Source organism: Pleuronectes platessa, chromosome 21 (genome assembly GCF_947347685.1).
Source record: "Pleuronectes platessa chromosome 21, fPlePla1.1, whole genome shotgun sequence".
NCBI classification, from domain to species: domain Eukaryota; kingdom Metazoa; phylum Chordata; class Actinopteri; order Pleuronectiformes; family Pleuronectidae; genus Pleuronectes; species Pleuronectes platessa.
The window spans coordinates 341642-366374 of NC_070646.1; the positions used below are offsets into that span (position 1 = coordinate 341642).

At 44.1% G+C, this 24733-nt stretch overlaps 1 protein-coding gene across 1 annotated transcript; it reads right to left on the bottom strand.

The window, feature by feature from the left end:
* Nucleotides 1–1073: 1073 nt before the first annotated feature.
* On the bottom strand, nucleotides 1074–24227 carry LOC128426676 (cGMP-dependent protein kinase 1). Its single transcript, XM_053413694.1, has 18 exons — nucleotides 23908–24227; nucleotides 21352–21518; nucleotides 16380–16493; nucleotides 10116–10221; nucleotides 9006–9069; nucleotides 8843–8920; nucleotides 8663–8757; nucleotides 8291–8356; nucleotides 7585–7659; nucleotides 4680–4776; nucleotides 3259–3398; nucleotides 2768–2857; nucleotides 2287–2428; nucleotides 1925–2088; nucleotides 1723–1845; nucleotides 1580–1642; nucleotides 1423–1489; nucleotides 1074–1172 (listed from the first exon to the last, which is right to left on the bottom strand). Exons 1-18 carry the CDS (start codon nucleotides 24225–24227, stop codon nucleotides 1074–1076), a joined length of 2070 nt encoding a protein of 689 aa, XP_053269669.1.
* Between the last annotated feature and the right edge of the window lie 506 nt (nucleotides 24228–24733).

The window sequence follows — 24733 nt, forward strand, 5'->3', positions numbered from 1 at the left end:
CTAGGCTAACTACGGGCTGACTCCAGCTGTTGGACCAACATAAACAATTTTTCCTTAAATGTTGTTAAATTCTTTCTGACCCCGCCCTCGCCCGGTGAGTTGATGATGCGTGTCTGACTCTACATCGCCCTCTGGAGGTCAAAACGGATCACGTTGTTATTTTCATGCAGAGTTCACAGAATCACATCACTGATGGTTTCACAAAAATATCACAACACGATCAGACTGCGAATAAAAAAGCTTCGTACCAACGTGAAACATGAGCAGCTTTTACAAAAGGACACAAAATATCCTCATGATTTTATATTTCTGTGGATGAACACAAACTGATCACATCATCCGTCTGTAATCACCTCGACTTCAACTCGTCAGTTTTCTTTCTTTGTTTGACAAACTGGTTCTTCTGTGTTGATTAACTGAGAAAATTTAATTAATTAAAAAAACTGTTTAGTTATTTAAAAAGAAGAGAAGGCCAATGTTTGCTGGTTCCAACTTCTTCAGCTGTTTCAGACTTTGTCTTTGTGATACACGACAGTGAAGTGAAAAGTTCTGTGTTTTCAAATCGTTGTTTTGATGAATTATGATGTTTAAAGATTTTTTAAACCCCACAACTCAAATGAGAAGTGAAGGCATCATAGTGACCTTAAGCTTCACTTTCCCTCCTTCGCCCGACCCCTCAACTCACCATCCAGATGTCAAGGATAGGAAGTCGACCCTAAGAGGGGTCAAAGGTCATCCAGGGATGAGAGGACACTTGACAGGCGCAGAGGTTTCCTGCTGGCTGCAGTGTCTATGTTGCCCTCAAGGGGGAGCTGAAGGGAGTTGGTCTAACTGGTTTTTAAACCATGTTAACTTGTGTTGCCAAAGTTATTTTGACCCACTTGTGAGAAAGGATAGTGCTCAACTAATTTGGGGACACGATGTCCCGACAAAACATCGAGGGTTTGATTCCCAAAGGGTCCAGGCATGCTCAGACATCCCAGGTTCTTCAGGTGGAGACCTGCAGTAGAACTGGTTTTATTCAGTTTGGTGAGAAGTCGTCTTCTTTATCTTCATAGAGCTTCAGGTTCACTTTAAAAGTCAACGTCCCATCCAGTGTTGTCGTCTGGTGGCGGCTCGTCCGTGTCTTCAGGGAAACTGTCGAAGTGGCTGGTGTCAGTTGGAGAAGAAACCTGGACAGAAGAACATCACAGGTTCTTCATCTCAATCTTCATTCCTAGATTCAGCTTTATTATTTTTATGAGAAAACTGATGATAAAGGGATGATTGGAGCGAAAGATGCAGGAAATGGACCCAGGCCGAATAAAACTGGGTTCACAGTTAGCGCCATGAAACAAGGATGTAAACATGTAAACAGTGAGTGCATCTTTTCTCCATTATTTATATCAGGCAAATTAAACATAGATTTCAACTTCTACTCACGTCAGGTGTGATGGGCGGAGTCAGGGTTCCTTTCTTTAGACCCTCCCAGTTGAAGCCTTCAAACCACCTGACAACACAAACACAGCTTCACTTTAATTCACTATTACTGAGGACACTGTCCCCAAAGGTTCGTGGACGTCTGCGTCAACTCACTCACTTGTGCTTCTGAATGTCCTTGACTCCGTTCTTCAGGTTTCCGAGTCTCTCTGACGGATTGTCTCTGTGACACAAGCAGCTGAAGTTCAGGTTGATTCTGGAGCTTTGAGATGAAGTCACACTCTGACACACAGCGCCCCCTACCTGCAGAGCTTCTTTATGAGGCTGGCGGCATTCTTGGTGACCTTCTTGGGGAACTCGATCATGTCGATGCCTCTCAGAATGATGTTGTAGGTTTTCATTGGGTCTGGGCCTGAGAACGGGGGACTGGAGACACAAATGGACACTGTGAGACGGACATTCCCAGAGCTACAACTGACTGACCCCTACAGGTGTGTGTCCTCACCTGCCGGTCAGCAGCTCGAACATCAGGATGCCCAGAGACCAGTAGTCTGCAGAGACGTCGTGACCTTTGTTGAGGATGATCTCTGGAGCCACGTACTCCGGCGTCCCGCAGAACGTCCACGTCTTCTTACAGAAACCGATCTTCTTGGCAAAACCAAAGTCCACCTGAAATGACGGAGCAGATCAAAAACGATAAAAAGTGATTTCTTACCTCTGCTCTGAGTTTTACTTTGCTTTGTAAAAAGAATGAAAAATCAAATCTGGAGGTTTCCCCTTGACTCTGTGGGTTAGTGTTAACCTCTCCTGTGTGCGTGTGTGTCTGTGTGCTTGTGTGTGTGCTTGTGTGTGTGTGTGTGTGTGTACCAGCTTGGCGTATCCTCGACCATCCAGTATGAGGTTCTCAGGCTTCAGGTCTCTGTAGATGATTCCTTTGGCGTGCAGGTAGGAGAAGGCTTCCACGACACAGGCCGTGTAGAACCTGGTGGTCGAGTCCTCAAACGAGCCCCTGAGTGGAGAGGGACCACCGTTATTAAAGTGTGTTAGAGATTTAATATCATTAAGATTAAGTTACAATATTAAAGAGGAATGAACATTATTCAAATTTCTTTAAGACTATTTGAGCTTATGGTCAAAACGTGAAAAAATTCTCTAGAGACAGATTTGAGATATCACGCTCAAGAGTTACTTTGACCTTTGACCTTTGAGTCAAGACGTTCATGAGACTTTTTGGGCACAAGAATGAAACGTAGGGCCGACCTGAAAACCCAACACCTCCGACCACTAGGTGTCGCTGTTGGAACAAGTAACAGTTGGACACAGTGACTGTCTCAGGATGGGGACAGACCTGTCTCTCAGGATGGTCCACAGCTCTCCTCCCAGACACGCCTCCAGCAGCATGTACAGATATTTACTGTCTTTAAACGTCCGATACAACCTGAACACAACCCAGAAATCATAGATTATATTATATATTCATATATTCAATTATATAATGTGTTAAAGGTAATTATGAAGGTAATTATGCCTTTTAGTAGTTTTCAGGACCACGTTTAAAAAATCTCATCAAAAAAATCTAAACTTGATTTTTCCTGTTTTTATTCTGAAAGCCAGAGTCTTTCTTTTATTTTGAAAACTACAGCAACACAAACGTTAACGTCTGAAGTCAAGTGAAAATTACTTTTTAATATAAATAAAATAAACTTAAATTGATTTGTTATCTTAGAAGTCTTCATGACGATGGAGCATTTGATCACATGACATCATCCTGTGATGAAGACTGTGGTGTGAAGACAGTAGGAGGCGTTGATGAAGATAAGGATGAAGAAGAGGAGTGACCTGACGATGAAGTCCGAGTGAGCCTCGGTCATGATGAACTTCTCGGAGCGGATGTGTTCTTGTTGTCTCGTGTCCACGATGTGTCGTTTCTTCAGGATCTTCATCGCGAACGTCTTTGCTTCATCGTTCTTCAGCTGCACCTGAAAAAAAACACACACTTATTCAAACCTGTGATGACACACGTCACAACAACACACAACAACTTCTATTATTAAGGATCTGATGTAACTTCATTTAGCACGTGAAACTTTACTTTGACCTTTGACGTTATGGAGATGCATCATGTGACTGTGTCAGTTCAAATTATAAAACACACACTCACACACACTCACACACAAATGACACAATCCTCTATTTGTGGATGTTCTTCATGTTACGTTATATGAGCTCTAACTCTGACATGTCATAGGCCGCACCTTTCTCATGAGTGTGTGACTGTGTGTGTGACTGTGTGTGTGAGTGTGTGTGTGTCTGTTCACTGGTGGCTGGAGGATATAAAATGTTTATACTCTCAATATCAATGTAATCTGATTACCTGAGTTCTATTACTACCTGAGTAAAGTAACTGAGCTGTTGAGTCACGTTTTAATGTTCCACCAGGTTCATGTTAAGCTGATGAAGACGAGGAGTCGGTGTACTGTTCGGGGGGGCAGAGCGACAGTCTGGAGGTCAGAGGTCGTTTGTTCCTTGGTGTTGAGTTTCACGCTGAGCGAGCGACTCAGGACTCAGGACCCAGGACCCAGGACCCAGGACCCAGGACTCAGGACCCAGGACTCAGGACCCAGGACTCAGGACCCAGGACCCAGGACCCAGGACTCAGGACTCAGGACCCAGGACTCAGGACTCAGGACCCAGGACCCAGGACTCAGGACCCAGGACCCAGGACCCAGGACCCAGGACCCAGGACTCAGGACCCAGGACCCAGGACCCAGGACCCAGGACCCAGGACTCAGGACTCAGGACCCAGGACTCAGGACCCAGGACTCAGGACTCAGGACTCAGGACCCAGGACTCAGGACTCAGGACTCAGGACTCAGGACCCAGGACCCAGGGGGATGATGGGAAACCCTGAGCGGGGACGCCCTCCGCAGGGCTTCCCCTACGACCTTCAACACTGTCAGACTCCGCCTCCTGCGGCACAGAACCCCGCCCCCACAGGGGCACTGCACCACAGGCCACACCCTCCAGTCACGTATCCGTCCACTTATATAAATCAAATAACTACACACCGACGAGAACACACACGCACACAAACACACACACACACAAACACTGGTCTGAATATAAATCTGGCTTCAAAATGCTCCTAAAACATTTAAACTGGTTCCAGTTCATTTAAATCTGGTCACACTGGACTGAGACCTAATCAAACTGAAACCAGTGCAGCCAGGTGTGATGTGGTGACGGCTGAGTGGTGGTACCAGCTCCACGCGGCCGAAGCCTCCGACTCCCAGCGTGTCGATGATGTTGAAGTCGTCCAGCTTCAGGCTGGAGAAGAAGACGTTCTCCGCCTCGTACCTGAAATCAAATCACAGGAAGGATTCATGAGTTCTGACGACAGCTGAGCGAGACGCGTCGACTCCTCCACGTGTCCACGCTCCACTCCTACCTGCAGCATTTCACCACGCGGAAGAAGGGGAACTTCCTGGAGGTGTGGATGGAGAAGGAGGTGATGGAGGAGGTCGGGGGGGCAGGGAGGCTGGAGAGTCGCTCTCTCTGCCGCCTCACTGGGACGGGAAGCAACTCCCTCATGTCCCAACTTTAATCTGAGCGTTCAGGAGACGGTGAACTTCCTGTCTTCTCTAAACTCTAACTAACACTAACTCTAATGCTTCACCAAAGAACTTGTAGAAAAAAGTTCTAAACATGAAACTTCTTCTGGAACGTAGTCTATCGTTAATATTGTAAAATCGTTTGAGTCGTTGATTTTCAGGCAGACATCAGTCACTTGCTTGAAGACAAAAAGTGAAAGGAAACCTTTGGAGGTGAAACCCAAACGATCGGATCCTCACGAGAAGGTTCGGCACAGCGTCCGGAGGAGAGCCGTCTCAAAGGACGAGTTCCAGTTCACATGATGAGGGCGGAGCGCGGCTCGGCTCGGCTCGGCTCGGCGCTGCAGGGAAGGTTCCAGATCCTCTTTGTGCATTAAGGTTAAAACCCGGCTGCAGGACGTCAGAATCCAGAAGAGACGAAGCCCAGACAGGGAATCATCACACAAACAGAAGTCGCAGCTTGTTCCAGGACACAAACTTTTCCAGAAAAACAAATTCTATTTCTACACCAAAACTGAAACTAGGACAAAGAAAGACTCGAAGACATTCGTCCTTTTTGCCAAAATCCGTCCACGTCTGGCTGGAGCGAGTCCTGGAGTGAAGTCAACCTGAGAAGACCAGGACGCCGCTGGTATTTTTAGCACATGGAAACATTGCTGAGAGGTTCACACAGTAAACGCAGCTCTGCCATCAAATAGAGTGAAAGACAGAAGGAGGACAAACTGTCCCCGGTTCACAACCAGACGTCTCAACTTCAGAGGTCAGCAGGACGTTCAGGACGTCCCCCTGGTTCCTCTGTTCAACACCCATCAACTGGACTCATGACATCATCATGTCCCCATTCCAAAGTATTTGTATTTACACAGATTTATTGATTATTTATCTCAAAACAAAGTGAGAGTCCTTCAGGAACAAGACGTGAAGTTCTCAAAGATGTAAAGCTGAGGATCTGTAAACATTCATCCATCGTCTTCATAACATGAAGTAAAAACCTCTGGTTGTGTTGTCCCGCTCGAAGATGATTGATCCCATGTTTACACAACTGATTCATAAACAATAATATGTTAGATGTTGTGTTCACGACTTTAGAATCAAATATAATGCGTCTGTCGTCTGAACAAGTCAAAAAGGCTCAGGTGTGAATTCACCTTTATTAAAACGTCTTTACTTTATTTTGACATATTCACACTTGTCTTGCATTTGTTTTGTTTTTTATATAATTTGTACAAATCAATTTGTGTCTTTTAAAGTTTTGGGGTGAACTAAACTTTTCTGTGAATCATCTTCAGCTCCGGTGTCACATGATCGTGACCTCAACCAGCAAACAGCTGAAAACAGGGACAGGACTATTTCCTGGAATCAGACCTCAGCAGGAACAGCAGCCGCTCAGAGGACGACTCGTAAACATCCAAATATAGTTTGTGTTAGTGAGGACGACAGAGTGGAGTGCAAATCCCCAGACCCGCCCCCTGCCCAAGTGTCGCTGAGCAAGACACTCCCACATGAAGGGCATGATGGGAAATATCACTGGTGTAAAGGAAAAGTGTGTGTGTGTGTGTGCGTGTGTGTGTGTGTGTGTGTGTGTGTGTGTGTGTGTGTGTGTGTGTGTGTGTGTGTGTGTGTGTGTGTGTGTGCGTGCGTGCGTGCGTGCGTGCGTGCGTGCGTGCGTGCGTGCGCGCGCGTGCGTGTGCGTGTGCGTGTGCGCGTGCGCGTGTGCGTGTGCGTGTGCGTGTGTGTGTGTGTGTGTGCGTGTGCGTGCGCGTGTGCGTGTGCGTGTGCGTGCGTGTGTGTGTGTGTGTGGTATTTGATTTATACCATAAGAGGAGATGTCTGGTTCAGCTTCACTCTGTCACATGACCTGTCACCTGATACACGACAAGACAGCAACACATCCAACTCTGTGTGTGTGTGTGTGTGGAGGTATATGTATTGCTGAGGTATTTGTACTTTTGAGGTATTTGTACTTCTGAGGGACTCAGACAGATACATGAGAATGTGAGTGAAGTTCAGCTGAAAGTGTTGATTTAATCTGAGCAGATTATTATTATTATAAAACATGACGACTCGTCCTTCAGCCTGACCCACAACGCTGGTATTATTAGATCATGTGACGTAAGCAGCACTGAGTTTCCAGTTACACACACACACTCACACACACACTGACATGTGACAAACATAACAACACTTCCGTTAAAATGAACAGATGCTTTTGTGAATCTTTTTGTGTATTTTATTTTAAAAGCCGAACAAAATAGTTATATTTATTATTAATAACTTAAGTCATAACAAATATTTTAATATTGAGACAATCATCAAACATCAGAGCAGCAGAAACTGAACAATAATAAAACATCTGTGATGAAAGTGATGAAACAACAATAAAACTGAATCTGTGTCGTTTAATTAATTTACATGAGTTCAGTTTAATGTAAGAAAAGATTTGATGTTAATGTTCAGAGTAATAGTATTTTGACTCAGTGTGTGTGTGTGTGTGTGTGTGTGTGCTTGTGTGTGTGTGTGTGTGTGTGTGTGTGTGTGTGTGTGTTAAACCTACTTTGCTTTAGCCTCAGCGTCCTCGTAACCTTTACTTGAGACGTCGTCTAATCCACCAATCAGATGCCTGAACGAGCTGAGGCGGAGGAAACAGCCAATCACGAAATTATACAGAAACAATTTATATAAAATTATACATACATTTACCCACACTATATAAACTGAATAAACTACATACATACAACAGAGGTATTATATGAAACGTGAGAGTAGAGTGGTGAGGGTGTAGTTTGTCTGGGAACCAGCAGAGGGCATCACGCTGCTTTAAATAGACCAGCAGGAGTTTTTAAGAAACATTAGATTTTTTTTAATTGATTAAAACAGGAAGTAGCGTTCATCTGACATTTACATGAGGCTGTTTCGTTATAATTAATAAAAAACAAAAATAGTGATAACTAAGAAAGTTGAATGAAATGTTGAATTGTTTCTATTCGATGTTTCTTTAAACTTCTTCTTGTCTCAGCTGCAGATCATCGACCTGTGTTATGGATTATGGATTATAGATTTGTTTATTCACACGTCTTCAGCTGCTCCTCCAGCTCCTGGTCCGTAGCTCTGAGATGTTCGAGCTGGAGCAGCAGCTCTGGTTTCTGCTGTTGTTGTGTTTTGTGATTTGTTGTTGTGATTCCTCACAGCTTAGTTATAATGTCCTCTGAATTATTCATATGATGAATTGCTCGTGTCGATGTGAACAGTGGATTTCTTACTCTCTGTCGATGACCAGGCAGGTGACCGTGTCGGCAGCGATGACGCTGGCTGTCCTCACGTCCTCCCTGTGGACACACAAATGTCCTTTTTACTAAACACTTTTCATTTTCCTTTGGTTGCCTTGAACATGCATTAAATATGTATTATGTAATAAATATAATTTATCATGATTATATTACAAAACTGTATTTCCCAAACTGTCAAATGACCCCCCCCCACACACACACACACACACACAAATACACACACACACACAGACACACACACACACACACACACTCACACACACACACACACACAGACACACACACGCACACACTCATTGTAGTGACCTCCACTGTCCTCTAGCGCCACCATTAGGACTCTCTCACCCCTGCAGCGCTCTCTCTCCAAACCAGTCTCCCCTGACGAGCTCTCGGAGGTGAACTGGCTCCTGATTGGCTGAGTTCTCCTCGCTCACGTTCACCTGGTGAGTGTGATGAACATGTGACAGCAGGCGACCACGAGAGTCAGCTGATCAATACAATCAGCAGTGAAGAACCAATCAGTACCTTCCCCTTGCTGATGATGAAGAAGGTGTCGCCGCGGGCGCCCTGTCTGATGATGAACTCGCCGTCTTCATAGTGTGTCTGAACACACACACACACACACACAATCAGGAAGTCATGACACCTAACAACATGTGTTCTCCAGGTGATAAACCCTTCGTCTCACCTCCTCCATGACGTCGGCCAGTTTACGAAGAGTTTCCTCTGGAAGAACCTGGAAGGTCGGAACGCTGCAAAGACACAAAGAGACAAAGAGTCAAAGAGATAAAGAGATAAAGAGTCAAAGAGACAATGAGTCAAAGAGACAGAGGACATGGAGACAAAGAGTCAAAGAGACAAAGAGTCAAAGAGACAAAGAGTCAAAGAGACAAAGAGACAAAGAGTCAAAGAGACAAAGAGACAAAGAGTCAAAGAGACAAAGAGTCAAAGAGATAAAGAGGCAAAGAGTCAAAGAGACAAAGAGTCAAAGAGACAGAGGACATGGAGACAAAGAGTCAAAGAGACAAAGAGTCAAAGAGTCAAAGAGTTAAAGGACATGGAGACATGGAGACATGGAGACAAAGAGTCAAAGAGACAGAGGACATGGAGACATGGAGACATGGAGACATGGAGACAAAGAGTCAAAGAGTCAAAGAGTCAAAGAGTTAAAGAGACAGAGGACATGGAGACATGGAGACAAAGAGTCAAAGAGACAGAGGACATGGAGATAAAGAGTCAAAGAGACAGAGGACATGGAGACATGGAGACAAAGAGTCAAAGAGACAAAGAGTCAAAGAGCCAAAGAGTTAAAGGACATGGAGACATGGAGACAAAGAGTCAAAGAGACAGAGGACATGGAGACATGGAGACATGGAGACATGGAGACAAAGAGTCAAAGAGTCAAAGAGTCAAAGAGTCAAAGAGTTAAAGAGACAGAGGACATGGAGACATGGAGACAAAGAGTCAAAGAGACAGAGGACATGGAGATAAAGAGTCAAAGAGACAGAGGACATGGAGACATGGAGACAAAGAGTCAAAGAGACAAAGAGTCAAAGAGCCAAAGAGTTAAAGAGACAGAGGACATGGAGACATGGAGACAAAGAGTCAAAGAGTAAAAGAGTCAAAGAGTTAAAGAGACAGAGGACATGGAGACATGGAGACAAAGAGTCAAAGAGACAAAGAGTCAAAGAGTCAAAGAGACAGAGGACATGGAGACAGTTGGATGCTGTTGGATGAAGTTGGATGAAGTTGGATGAAGTTGGATGAAGTTGGATGAAGTTGGATGAAGTTGGATCACCTGTTGAGCAGGTCCATGTACTCTGCGTGTTTGATGAGTCCAGTTCTCATCATGATCGTCTGGAAACACTGACGGTCGATGGCCCAGAGCTTCACGTGTGTCAGAGCTGAGGAACACATGTTGTTAGCGTGTGGAGGTTACACATCATGAACTGACACTGAAAACAAGCTGTGATTAATACATGATCTGTGTGTGTGTGTGCGTGTGTGTGTGTGTGTTTGTGTGTGTGTGTGTGCGTGTGTGTGTGTGTGTGTGTGTTTGTGTGTGTGTGGGTGTGTGTGTGTGTGTGCGTGTGTGTGTGTGTGTGTGTGTGTGTGTGTGTGTGTGTGTGTGTGTGTGTGTGTGTGTGTGTGTGTGCGTGTGTGTGTGTATGTGTGCGTACGTGTGTGTGCGTGTGTGTGTGTGTGTGTGTGTGTGTGCGTGTGTACGTGTACGTGTGTACTTGTACTGCATACACCCACAGAGTGAGGACATGTCAACGAGTGTCCTCACTGACACACAAGTACCAGAATGTGTGTGTCTCTGTGTGTGTCTCTGTGTGTGTCTCTGTGTGTGCATACAGCGAGCAGGTGTTGTCATGGCAACAGTACAAGCATCTGTGAGTTCACCTTATTAAAGCAGCGACCAGTGGTTGCTAGGCAACATGAAGCACAGGAGCAAGAGAAAATCCTTCAGAGTAAAACTACATGTTTGTACTTCATGGTACAATGAAGCTTCTTACCCTGTACCACCCGGGACTACACAGTACTACACAGTACAACCCGGTACTTCACAGTACTACACAGTACAACCCGGGACTACACAGTCCTACACAGTACAACCCGGTACTACACAGTACTACACAGTACAACCCGGTACTACACAGTACTACACAGTACAACCCGGGACTACACAGTCCTACACAGTACAACCCGGTACTACACAGTACTACACAGTACAACCCGGTACTACACAGTACTACACAGTACAACCCGGTACTACACAGTCCTACACAGTACAACCCGGTACTACACAGTACTACACAGTACAACCCGGTACTACACAGTACTACACAGTACAACCCGGGACTACACAGTCCTACACAGTACAACCCGGTACTACACAGTACTACACAGTACAACCCGGTACTTCACAGTACTACACAGTACAACCCGGTACTACACAGTACTACACAGTACAACCCGGTACTACACAGTCCTACACAGTACAACCCGGTACTACACAGTACTACACAGTACAACCCGGTACTACACAGTACTACACAGTACAACCCGGTACTTCACAGTACTACACAGTACAACCCGGTACTTCACAGTACTACACAGTACAACCCGGTACTACACAGTACTACACAGTACAACCCGGTACTACACAGTTCTACACAGTAAAACCCGGTACTACACAGTACTACACAGTACTGTGCAGTACTGCACAGAACTACACAGTACTACACACAACTACACAGTACTACACGGTACTACACAGTACTACACAGTACAACCCGGTACTACACAGTACTACACAGTACAACCCGGTACTACACAGTACTACACAGTAAAACCCGGTACTACACAGTACTACACAGTACTGTGCAGTACTGCACAGAACTACACAGTACTACACACAACTACACAGTACTACACGGTACTACACAGTACTAGACATAACTACAGAGTACAACACAGTATTACACAGAACTACACAGTACTACACAGTACTACACAGTACTACACACAACTACACAATACTGCACAGAACTACACAGTACTACACAGTACTACACAGTACTACACAGTCCTACACACAACTACACAGTACTGCACAGTACTGCACAGAACTACACAGTACTACACAGTACTAGACATAACTACACAGTACTGCACAGTACTGCACAGAACTACACAGTACTACACAGTACTAGACATAACTACACAGTACTACACAGAACTACACAGTACTACACAGTACTAGACACAACTACACAGTACTACACAGTACTACACAGAATTACACAACTACACAGTACTTCACAGAACTACAGAGTACTACACAGTTCATTTTTATTAGCATATTTAAATATCTATTCTAAGTCGGTTGGTTTGATGTTGTTGTGTGATTGTGTGTTTTTCTGAGAAGTTGTGATTCCTGTTTTGGGGGGGGGGGGGGCACTCAAACCAGGTCCATCTGTTTAGACAGGGTCAAAAGGTTTTAAATGATCCTTGTGGTATTTTGACCAAAACATGTTACAGACATTTCATTAAGACCCAAGGAACCAGATCCACTGTGGTGAAATGTGTCTCCTTTAACATGAAGTGAAGTTGTGTTGCTCCAGGGAACTCGATGTGCGTCCAGGGTCCTCATGTGTCTTCAGCAGGAGACAAGTGGTCTGAATGATGAGTCCACAGGTCACTGTCTCGTTAACGATCATTGTGATCAGGACATTCAGGGAGCTGATTGGATAACCTCCTGTGAGAGGAGGAGCTTGTTGCTCGGGTGCCATTGTGTTATATCTGTCTCCTTGATTAAGATTAAGATTAAGATTAATTGATATAACCCTGATAAGATAATTCTATAACTTTGTCCTTGTCTATGTTAATTTCCATAACATTACTCTGCCACCTCTAACACACCTATCAATATTTTGAAATGTAATGTGTTCAAGTTTAAAAGTAGATATGTGTCTCTTTCAGTCCCCTCCCTCAGGGTGTTAGCATGCTACACTGGCTCCTCCCCTTTTCAAACCTTGGCTCGACACCTTCAATCTGTAAAAACATCAGATCTTATGATTTCAAATCAAACCTTGAATTTCCTCTTTGGTAAGAAACAGCTTCAGTGAGTTGTGGTGACGAGTTTGAGTTGTGCGTTGTGTGTTAACGTGAACACGCAGCTGTGACGACAACGAGCTTCATCGACCAATCCCCTTGAGCCCAGCGCTGTTGCCAAGAGACGCCGATGACAAAACTTGGCTCATTGGTTGGACTGGATGGTGTTGCCTGGCAACCTCTGCTTAACAAGCACTCTACCAGGAAACAAAAGTTGCACAAACACACACACACACACACGCACACACACACACACACACACACACACAGTCGGAGTTGTGGTTCAGGTTGTGTTGGTTGTGACTGCAGCCTCGTTCCTCCCACTCCTCCCACAGACCTGTTTCGTCTCTTCTCCTGAAACCAGATCAGCATCCTGAGGCTGTGTGGACGTGTGGACGTGTGGACGTGTGGACGTGTGGACGTGTTGACGTGTTGACGTGTTGACGTGTGGACGTGTGGACGTGTTGACGTGTGGACGTGTTGACGTGTTGACGTGTGGACGTGTGGACGTGTGGACGTGTTGACGTGTGGACGTGTGGACGTGTGGACGTGTGGACGTGTTGACGTGTGGACGTGTTGACATGTGGACGTGTTGACGTGTGGACGTGTGGACGTGTGGACGTGTTGACGTGTGGACGTGTGGACGTGTGGACGTGTTGACGTGTGGACGTGTGGACGTGTTGACGTGTTGACGTGTTGACGTGTGGACGTGTGGACGTGTGGACGTGTGGACGTGTGGACGTGTGGACGTGTTGACGTGTGGACGTGTGGACGTGTTGACGTGTGGACGTGTGGACGTGTTGACGTGTGGACGTGTGGACGTGTGGACGTGTTGACGTGTGGACGTGTGGACGTGTGGACGTGTGGACGTGTTGACGTGTGGACGTGTTGACGTGTTGACGTGTTGACATGTGGACGTGTGGACGTGTGGACGTGTGGACGTGTGGACGTGGAACACTGAATGAAGCTGCAGCTTCTACTGAAGGAAAATGTCAGCGAAGGTCAAACCAGCTCTAGAGACCAGTATGTGGACAGATTTGATCTAGAGACCAGTATGTGGACAGATTTGATCTAGAGACCAGTATGTGGACAGATTTGATCTAGAGACCAGTATGTGGACAGATGTTATCTAGAGACCAGTATGTCGACAGTTTTGATCTAGAAACCAGTATGTGGACAGATTTGATCTAGAGACCAGTATGTGGACAGTTTTGATCTAGAGACCAGTATGTGGACAGTTTTGATCTAGAGACCAGTATGTGGACAGTTTTGATCTAGAGACCAGTATGTGGACAGATTTGATCTAGAGACCAGTATGTGGACAGTTTTGATCTAGAGACCAGTATGTGGACAGTTTTGATCTAGAGACCAGTATGTGGACAGTTTTGATCTAGAGACCAGTATGTGGACAGTTTTGATCTAGAGACCAGTATGTGGACAGATTTGATCTAGAGACCAGTATGTGGACAGTTTTGATCTAGAGACCAGTATGTGGACAGATTTGATCTAGAGACCAGTATGTGGACAGTTTTGATCTAGAGACCAGTATGTGGACAGTTTTGATATAGAGACCAGTATGTGGACAGATTTGATTTAGAGACCAGTATGTGGACAGTTTTGATCTAGAGACCAGTATGTGGACAGTTTTGATCTAGAGACCAGTATGTGGACAGTTTTGATCTGGAGACCAGTATGTGGACAGATTTGATCTAGAGACAAGTATGTGGACAGATTTGATCTAGAGACCAGTATGTGGACAGTTTTGATCTAGAGACCAGTATGTGGACAGTTTTGATCTGGAGACCAGTATGTGGACAGATTTTATCTAGAGACCAGTGTGTGGACAGTTTTGATCTGGAGACCAGTATGTGGACAGTTTTGATCTAGAGACCAGTATGTGGACAGTTTTGATCTGGAGACCAGTATGTGGACAGATTTGATCTGGAGACCAGTATGTGGACAGATTTTATCTAGAGACCAGTATGTGGACAGTTTTGATCTAGAGACCAGTATGTGGACAGATTTGATCTAGAGACCAGTATGTGGACAGATTTTATCTAGAGACCAGTATGTGGACAGTTTTGATCTAGAGACCAGTATGTGGACAGATTTGATCTAGAGACCAGTATGTGGACAGATTTTATCTAGAGACCAGTATGTGGACAGTTTTGATCTGGAGACCAGTATGTGGACAGATTTGATCTAGAGACCAGTATGTGGACAGATTTTATCTAGAGACCAGTATGTGGACAGTTTTGATCTAGAGACCAGTATGTGGACAGATTTGATCTAGAGACCAGTATGTGGACAGATTTTATCTAGAGACCAGTATGTGGACAGTTTTGATCTAGAGACCAGTATGTGGACAGATTTGATCTAGAGACCAGTATGTGGACAGTTTTGATCTAGAGACCAGAATGTGGACAGTTTTGATCTGGAGACCAGTATGTGGACAGTTTTGATCTGGAGACCAGTATGTGGACAGATTTTATCTAGAGACCAGTGTGTGGACAGTTTTGATCTGGAGACCAGTATGTGGACAGTTTTGATCTAGAGACCAGTATGTGGGCAGTTTTGATCTGGAGACCAGTATGTGGACAGATTTGATCTAGAGACCAGTATGTGGACAGATTTGATCTAGAGACCAGTATGTGGACAGTTTTGATCTAGAGACCAGTATGTGGACAGATTTGATCTAGAGACCAGTATGTGGACAGATTTTATCTAGAGACCAGTATGTGGACAGTTTTGATCTAGAGACCAGTATGTGGACAGTTTTGATCTAGAGACCAGTATGTGGACAGATTTGATCTGGAGACCAGTATGTGGACAGATTTGATCTAGAGACCAGTATGTGGACAGATTTGATCTAGAGACCAGTGTGTGGACAGATGTTATCTAGAGACCAGTATGTGGACAGATTTGATCTAGAGACCAGTATGTGGACAGATTTTATCTAGAGACCAGTGTGTGGACAGTTTTGATCTGGAGACCAGTATGTGGACAGTTTTGATCTAGAGACCAGTATGTGGACAGTTTTGATCTGGAGACCAGTATGTGGACAGATTTGATCTAGAGACCAGTATGTGGACAGTTTTGATCTGGAGGCCAGTATGTGGACAGATTTGATCTAGAGACCAGTATGTGGACAGATTTTATCTAGAGACCAGTATGTGGACAGGTTTATTATAAGAGAATTCAATTCAATTCTATTTTATTTATATCGCTCCAACTCATTATATACATGATCTCAAGGCTTTTACATTGAAGGTCAAGACCTTCAGTTTATTATAGAGAAACAAACAGTTATGTAATCTTCTGTTATTAAACTCAGATAAAACAGAGTTTCTAATACTTAAACACCTCAGAAACACATTGTCTAATGGTGCGCACTAATACACACACACAGACACACACACACACACACACTCGGTGTACTCACTCCGGACAGTAGCCGTGCGGGTGCAGTTGTAGAGGATGGCGAGTTCTCCAAACACTTTTCCTGGCCCCATTGTGCACAACTTCATCTCCTCTTTAGTCACCTCCACCTTCCCCTCTGGACGAGAGACATCCACACACAGTGGGACAGGGACAGAGAGAGAGAGAGAGAGAGAGAGAGAGAGAGAGAGAGAGAGAGAGAGAGAGAGGCATTAATAAGAAAGAAAATGAAGTATTTCTTATCAACAAAAAAAAAACACGAGCTAAACAACGTGGTGTACAGCAGCATGGACGACACTGTCCAGGTGCATGATGGGAAGTGTTTTGGACGTCTCCACCTCAGTTGCTCCGGGTCTGACATTCTGAATCTGTCTCTTTTGATTCACCAAAGTCTAGAGAATAAAATATGAAATGACCCAGGAGGAGACAGCCCCAGGGGTCAGAGGACAGAGGTCAGAGGTCATCGTTACAGTTAAACTGAACGTGTGAAAGAAATCAACTAAAAATCCTCCTGAACATCACATTCAGATCAGCAGGGACATCAATTGAGGAGCAGATGCTGGGACGGGGACCAGCCAGAGGACAGCAGAGAGGACGCCCCCTACAGGACGGAGCAGTACTGCGTGCAGCGTGTTGCCTGAGTCCAGATAAAACAATGTTAGTGTGAACTGTCAGATCATTTTCATCCAAACCTGATTAACAGTGTGAATTTGATTTGAGGTGTAGAAGCTTTACATCGGATCAGTTCTACTGCTTCATGCTGTTATTCATGCATCTGATTAATGTGTGTGTCTGTGTGTGTGTGTGTGTGTGTGTGTGTGTGTCTGTGTGTGTGTGTGTCTGTGTGTAAATGGGAATTCAGGGATTTTACATATCAAAGACTGTTTTCTTCATCGTTTTTTATCCTGGATTTAATTCTTTAAAAATAAAAGTCATGTGGTCGTCTTCAGTCCTGAGCAGCGTCTGAAACACTGTGAAGCCTGGCAGGCAGAACCCAGGGTTTAAAAACCTCCCAGTACAACAGAGGTTATAATACTTGGCCCCAAACACCTCAGAGACACATTATCTCATGATGAAGCTGCGCTAGACGACATCGTCCTTGCTTCCAATGAAACATCAGGAGCTTGGCAGTGATCCTCGATCCTGATTTATCCTTTAATTCTCACTTAAAACCAATTTCTAGAACCGCCTTCTTCAACTTGTGTAATGTCTCAAAAATGAGACACGTCCTTTTGCAAAAAGATGCTGACAAACTAGTCCACACCTTTGTTACATCGAGACTGGACTATTGTAATTCATTATTATCAGGCTCCAGCAGGAAGTCGTTAAAGACTCTACAGCTTGTCCAAAATGCCGCAGCACGTGTCCTGAAGACAACCAGGACCAGAGACCACATGTCTCCTGTGTTAGCATCACTACACTGGTTTCCAGTTAAATCTAGAATAGAATTTAAAATTCTCCTCCTCACCTTCAGGGCCCTGAATAATATGGCAGCATTTCACCTTAAAGAGCTGTTAGTACCTTATCCGCCCACTAGAGCACTCCGCTCCCAGAACTCAGGCTGTCGTCCCTAAAGTCTAAAGAGGAGGAGCCAGAGCTTTCAGCATCAAGCTCCTCTGCTGTGGAATCATCTACCACTTTCAGCTTCACCTTCCTTTTTAATAAAGCTTATAGTTAGAGCAGGTCCAGTCTCAAACCTGCTCTGAGTTCTGCTGCTATAGGTCCAGAAGGTCGATAACATCAACTGGCGCTTTGCATTGATTAGTGCAGCAGAACGTAACTTGTTCTATGTTCTAGAATAGGAAGCGTTTAGTCTAAAAAGGCATAGAGGTATTGAAGTCTGATCTACTGAGTGGGTCACATGGTTTTCATCGTTCTACCATACAAACCAGTAGCCAGTCAGATTTACCTTGAGCCTCAGTGTAGCCTCAGGTTCAGCCTGTATCATTGTGTCATTGATTACAAGACAAACACACCTGATGGTGCAAAGGGACGTTATGACACATGACACACGGAGCTTCTCTTTCCAGCTTCTCCTTCCTCTTCTTCATCTCTATCACATCAAAGAGATTCATATCTCATCAGTACATGTTTCTGACTTGACCTGAAGTAATTCATATCTCATCAGTACATGTTTCTGACTTGACCTCTTCCCTGAGTCCCTGAGTCTTATAATGGAGGATCCTGTGTCACGTTGGCATCAGATAATGGTGGTGGACCAGGACCAAGGTGGCAGCTGATGATGGATCCTAACTGGCGGCAGTGGACAATGACTGTGGACTATAGTGGATCTGATCTGGATGGTGGATCATGATCCTGCTGGTTGCTGATCAGAGACTATGATGCAGCAGGACTGTTTGATATATAGTATTGAAGTTATTCATCAAGATGTTTCCCCTCATCAATGCTGCTGAAAACTTTAATCCGGATGATGTGACATGTGTCTCTGAGGTTTCTATGTTATTTACCTGTTAAAGGTTTTTAGTAGTTTGTCCTGACTCTTGTTGAGGGTGAAGGACAGAGGATGTGACACCATGTTAAAGCCCTATGAGACAAACTGTGATTTGTGAATATGGGCTATGCTAATATATATATGTAAATCAGCTAACTTACATACTGTAGATATTTACACACACACACACATGCACACGCACACACACACACGCACACGCACACACACACACACTCACAGGATCAACACTGACTCACTTTGTTTCCATACAAATCCTCAAACAGTCCATTGAATAAAGTCTGGTCCTCACAAAGGTATAAATACACTTTTCATCCTCCGTTCTCTCATTGGTTCACATCCCTTTTCTTTTTCTTTTCTTCTTCTACAGACTGAGTTCAAATTTTAACAGTGCCAAATATGGTCATCCAACAGGTTGCCATGTCAACCGCATCCACCAGAGAGCTGTGTGTGTGTGTGTGTGTGTGTGTCTGTGTGTGTGTGTGTGTGTGTCTGTGTGTGTGTGAGGTTTTTGGTTCAGACCCAGGTTCCCTGCTGCAGGTGGAGGTTTGAAGCGTCTCCCTCCACAGACTGTGACTGTCAGCTGGGGGGGGGGGGATGTTCATGAGGAACCAGGAAGAGACACTGAATTGTGTTAATCAGTGGAGACAGATGTTCAGGAAATGGAATGTAATGAGTGAATTAACACACAACAACATATTTACTATTTTTTATTTCTGGAACCTAAATGTAAGTAAAATAAATAAAACCTGTGACACAACTGTGAACAATATTCTATAATCTCCACTAAACGTGTCAGGAGGTTTTCAGAGGAGCTCGTGTTCAGGCATCAAACTGTGTGTGTGTGTTATGAATATGATGCTCATTAATTCTGTGGAGGAACAAACAGATGCAGCAGTTTTGTCTCATTATGTAAAACAAACACACACACACACACACATACACACACACACACACACACACACAATCAATCTTCCTCGTAGTCTGTTTTTAGGGATCACTTCCTCTTCCTGTAATAGAAGTCAATATATTTAGCTGCCATCTGCGCCCCTCCCCACTTCCAACACACACACACACACACACACACCCACACACACACACACACACACACACACACACACACACACACACACACACACACACACACACACACGTTGATCGGATCATCCAATCATGAATTAGCTCTGTCTTTCTCTCCTCATTTCCTCTGACAGATTAAACACACTCTTCTTCTTCTTCTTCTTCTTCTTCTTCTTCTTCTTCTTCTTCTTCTTCTTCTTCTTCTTCTTCTTCTTCTCTTGTTTCTGTCGATCGACGACGCAGCGTTGTCACGACATCTGAGTCAGCACACTGAAGATCGTGTGTATTACAGTAATTACTTCATAAACTCAGGTCTGAAGCTCACTCGCCCACTAGAGACACGAACATGTTGTAATATCTATTTTAGCACTGACCCACTTACCCCCCCGCTCTCACACACACACACACACACACACACACACACACACACACATACACACACACACACACACACACACACACACACACACACAAACATACATCAGTTGAACAAACACTGTGTGTCCATCAGTGTTTTCTTAAACCAGACTCTTTTCAAAAATCACACATTTGAGTGTTTTGCCGAGGTGAGATCCGCCGGCGTCTTTCTCACATGTGGAAACGTCCTCGGTTGCTTCACACGCTAACTCCCACGGACAGAGGAGCGTCCATCTGGACCATTGTGATCCAGAACCACTGAGACAAAGGTTCTCAAATCCTCCTGAAAGGAGCCGACCTGAGGTGACTTCGGTTAAACACGTTTAACACGTTTAACACATCAACATGTTGAACATGTGACGTTCTTCAGTCTTTATATTAGAAACAACTTGCTCTCAAAAGTTCACATATTAATTTCTTAGCAAAGCTCAAAGGTTGAACCAGGAAACCAGCTTCAGGAGTTCTAACCTAAAGGTCGGACTGAGCTCCAGGAAACTTCCTGTTTCAGCTCCAGTAAACTCGGAGCTGCTGCTCAGTAGAAAGAGAAACGCTTCAGCTTCCAGTTCACTGAGCTGCATCTGGTTCCAGCAGAGAAACAAAGAATCCACGTCTCAACTCGCTGGATGAACCGTTTCCTGTTGAAGCCTCAAAGACACTTTCTACAACCACAACAATGAGTTTAGTTTAATAAACATCCTTCAAAGTAAAAGTCTAACAGGCCTCAAGATCCACACTCTTTAAAAACAAAAAAACTCATGTTCAGGTCATAAAACATGACAACAACAAAAGAAGTTCCAGTAAAAAAAAAACACAAAACATAATTAACATTAAAAACCAGAAAAGTTAAAAGCAATGCTAAATCTCAACAAAAAAAAGTGAAGGAAGAAATCCTGATGAAGATCAAAGCCTCCACATGAAAACCTTCAGAACAACAAAATTAGGTTTAAAAATATGAGCCAAAAAAACGATGGAAACAAAAGTGAACCGAAGTTACAAGTGGTCTTCTCACCTTCCATGACGAAGACGAGGGAGCCCACGTCGCCCTCTTTGATGATGCACGCGTCTTTCCCATAATCCACCGGGTACATGCAGTCCACGATCTCCAGGGTCTGAGACAGCTCCAGGTTCTTCATGAAGTCGTTGTCCAAGATGGCGTCTTTGATCAGATCCTTTGATCTACCACAGGAGAGGGGCGGGGTTATCCTCCTGAACTGTCACTCAACTCACGCTTACTGTCCTGTGCGGCCATTGGCTGAGCACCATGAACAATACTGGAGCCTGATTAGCTGCTGTGTTAGCGTGAAGATGACAATATCAACGACGACAACCAGATTGTTAAGTGAATTAGTTAGTGTGATAGTTAGTTAGTTAGTGTGTTAGTTAGTGTGTTAGTTAGTTAGTGTGTTCATTAGTCAGTCAGTTAGTTAGTGTGTTATTTAGTGTGGTCATTAGTCAGTCAGTTAGTTAGTTAGTGTGTTCATTAGTCAGTCAATTAGTTCGTTAGTAAGTGTGTTAGTTAGTTAGGGTGTTAGTTAGTGTGTTAGTTAGTTAGAGTGTTAGTTAGTGTGTTAGTTAGTGTGTTAGTTTGGGTGTTAGTTAGTGTGTTCATTAGTCAGTCAATTAGTTAGTTAGTAAGTTTGTTAGTTAGTTAGGGTGTTAGTTAGTGTGTTAGTTAGTGTGTTAGTTAGTGTGTTAGTTTGGGTGTTAGTTAGTGTGTTACTTAGTTAGTGTTTTAGTTAGTTAGGGTGTTAGTTAGTGTGTTAGTTAGTGTGTTAGTTTGGGTGTTAGTTAGTGTGTTACTTAGTTAGTGTTTTAGTTAGTTAGGGTGTTAGTTAGTGTGTTAGTTAGTGTGTTACTTAGTTAGTGTTTTAGTTAGTTAGGTGTTAGTTAGGGTGTTAGTTAGTTAGTGTTTTAGTTAGTTAGGGTGTTAGTTAGTTAGTGTGTTAGTTAGTGTGTTAGTTAGTGTTTTAGTTAGTTAGTGTGTTAGTTAGTGTGTTAGTTAGTGTTTTAGTTAGTTAGGGTGTTAGTTAGGGTGTTAGTTAGTTAGTGTGTTAGTTAGTGTGTTACTTAGTGTTTTAGTTAGTTAGTGTGTTAGTTAGTGTGTTAGTTAGTGTGTTAGTTAGTTAGTGTGTTATTTAGTTAGTGTGTTAGTTAGTGTGTTACTTAGTGTTTTAGTTAGTTAGTGTGTTAGTTAGTGTGTTAGTTAGTGTGTTAGTTAGTGTGTTAGTTAGTTAGTGTGTTATTTAGTGTGTTACTTAGTGTTTTAGTTAGTTAGTGTGTTAGTTAGTGTGTTAGTTAGTGTGTTAGTTAGTGTGTTAGTTAGTTAGTGTGTTAGTTAGTGTGTTAGTTAGTTAGTGTGTTAGTTAGTGTGTTACTTAGTGTTTTAGTTAGTTAGTGTGTTAGTTAGTGTGTTAGTTAGTGTGTTAGTTAGTGTGTTAGTTGGTTAGTGTGTTATTTAGTTAGTGTGTTAGTTAGTGTGTTAGTTAGTTAGTGTGTTATTTAGTTAGTGTGTTAGTTAGTGTGTTAAGTGGAGCTCTGACTGTGTCACCCCACTGAACTGAAGAACCAGTGGATCCTGTGGAGGAGAGCTCAGCCTCAGTGGAGGGACACGCTCCAGAGAGTGAAGCAGTTATTCATTAGTTGTATTCTGCAGGTTTCCACTGTCTTTCTATAGGAAAAGCTTTTAGACATGGAGACGTGTCAGCGTCAGTTGAATCTGACTGGAAACATCAACCAGTAAACGATCCAACAACTGAGAGGAAACCAGCGTCTGTACAGTGGAAACCATCAGGCTCAGTGACAGAACCTTTCAAAATAAAAGCTGTGTCAGCAGCAGATGTGTGACAGCTGAGTTTCAGCCCATCATTAACTTGTCTGATGTGACGAGCTGAAAATTCTGCAGTGTGTTTCTACACACACACACACACACACACACACACACACACACACACACACACACACTAATACACAAAGAAAGCCATAGAAAAAACACAGGCAAAGCTGCAGGATGCTGACAGTGAGAAGTGGTGGGAGTGCTGTCAACTGCCTGTGTGTGTGGGGGTGGTGGTGGCGGGGGGGGGGGTCTGGCTGTAATAAATCCACAATCTGAATATTGGAATTAATAAATCACTGACACTTTCAAGTCTTACTGAAACCAGAACCTGATCTTCCTGCAGGATCTTTTTATCATCTGCATAAACTGGAACAAATGTTTTGTATAATGTTTGAAATCTATCTTCCACAGAGAAGCTCTATTGCCACAATCTCCCACACCTGTCTAGGTAGGTTCAAGAGCAAAGCTTCATCCTGAACTGTCATTACATCAGTAGAACCAGATGGCAGGAATGACATTGGTTGTCACCTATAAATGAACCAAGCAAAGGAGGGGGAGAAGGAGGAGGAGGAGGAAGAGAAGTAGAAGAAGAAGAAGAAGAAGAAGAAGAAGTAGAAGAAGAAGAAGAAGAAGAAGAAGAAGAAGAAGAAGAAGAAGAAGAAGAAGAAGAAGAAATCCTTTGGTTCAAGTTGTAATTGTCACCTCATGTTCACACGTGTCATGAGGACTTACTCAGGACTCTTGGGGTAGAAGGGCAGGGTGACGTGGCTGAGGGCGCTGATGTCACAGGCCGTGGGCTCGGCGGAGATGGCCTGCCTCTTGCTGCGCTGCTGGTCCGGCTGCAGGACCAGGATCTGCTGCTGAGCCTGGACCTGCTGCGCGGTGGCCGGCCGGATCACCGACCGGTACTTGTCCAGCTCATTCTGCAGTCGCTGGATCAGCTCGTCCTTCTGATCCAGCTCCAGCTCCAGCTCGTCGATCAGGGCATCTCGCTGCCGCAGCTCCTCGATCTTCTCCTGGAGGGCATACTGCAGGTCCCGCAGGGTGCCCATCAGTCCTGTGGGGGGTCCTGAAGAGTTCTCAGGACTGCTCCAGACTTGTTAGGGTTCCTAGGACCCCCAGACTATCAGATTCCCTGTCCCTGCAGGATATTGTTTATTTCCGAGGGTTCTACAGGTTCCTCTGGAAGTTCCTCTGGGATTCTTCAAAGCTTCTCAAGGTTCTTCTTGGGTTCCTCAGATTCTCCAGGTACCATAGAGTCTCTCTGAGGTTCGTCAGATTCTTTAGTTTCCTCCAGATTCTGAGGGAGGTTAAAGGCTCCTTCAGTCTATTTACTCAAGAAGTTACTATAATTTCTTCAAAGGTCCCAAATCTTCTTCTGTGGTTTTTGGTCTTGACTCTTCTTCATTGGTTTGAGGCTTCATATCTGTAGGGTCGTCAGAGTGTCTGGTCTCAGTCGAAGGAAAACAAAATGAGATTTGAGATGAAAAATCTCCAACTGGAAAGAAAGAAAGAACAAGAGACCAAATCAAAGATAAGATAAGACGATGAGACCTTG

What these genes read in the sequence shown, in the direction of transcription:
- LOC128426676 (XM_053413694.1), bottom strand. Translation starts at nt 24,227, where the DNA reads ATGGGCACCCTGCGGGACCTGCAGTATGCCCTCCAGGAGAAGATCGAG. An exon ending in CCTCGTCTTCGTCATGGAAG is followed by an intron (nt 16,494 to 21,351) that starts GTGAGAAGACCA and finishes TCTCTCGTCCAG; the next exon opens with AGGGGAAGGTGGAGGTGACT. An exon ending in CCGCACGGCTACTGTCCGGA is followed by an intron (nt 10,222 to 16,379) that starts GTGAGTACACCG and finishes TGTGTTCCTCAG; the next exon opens with CTCTGACACACGTGAAGCTC.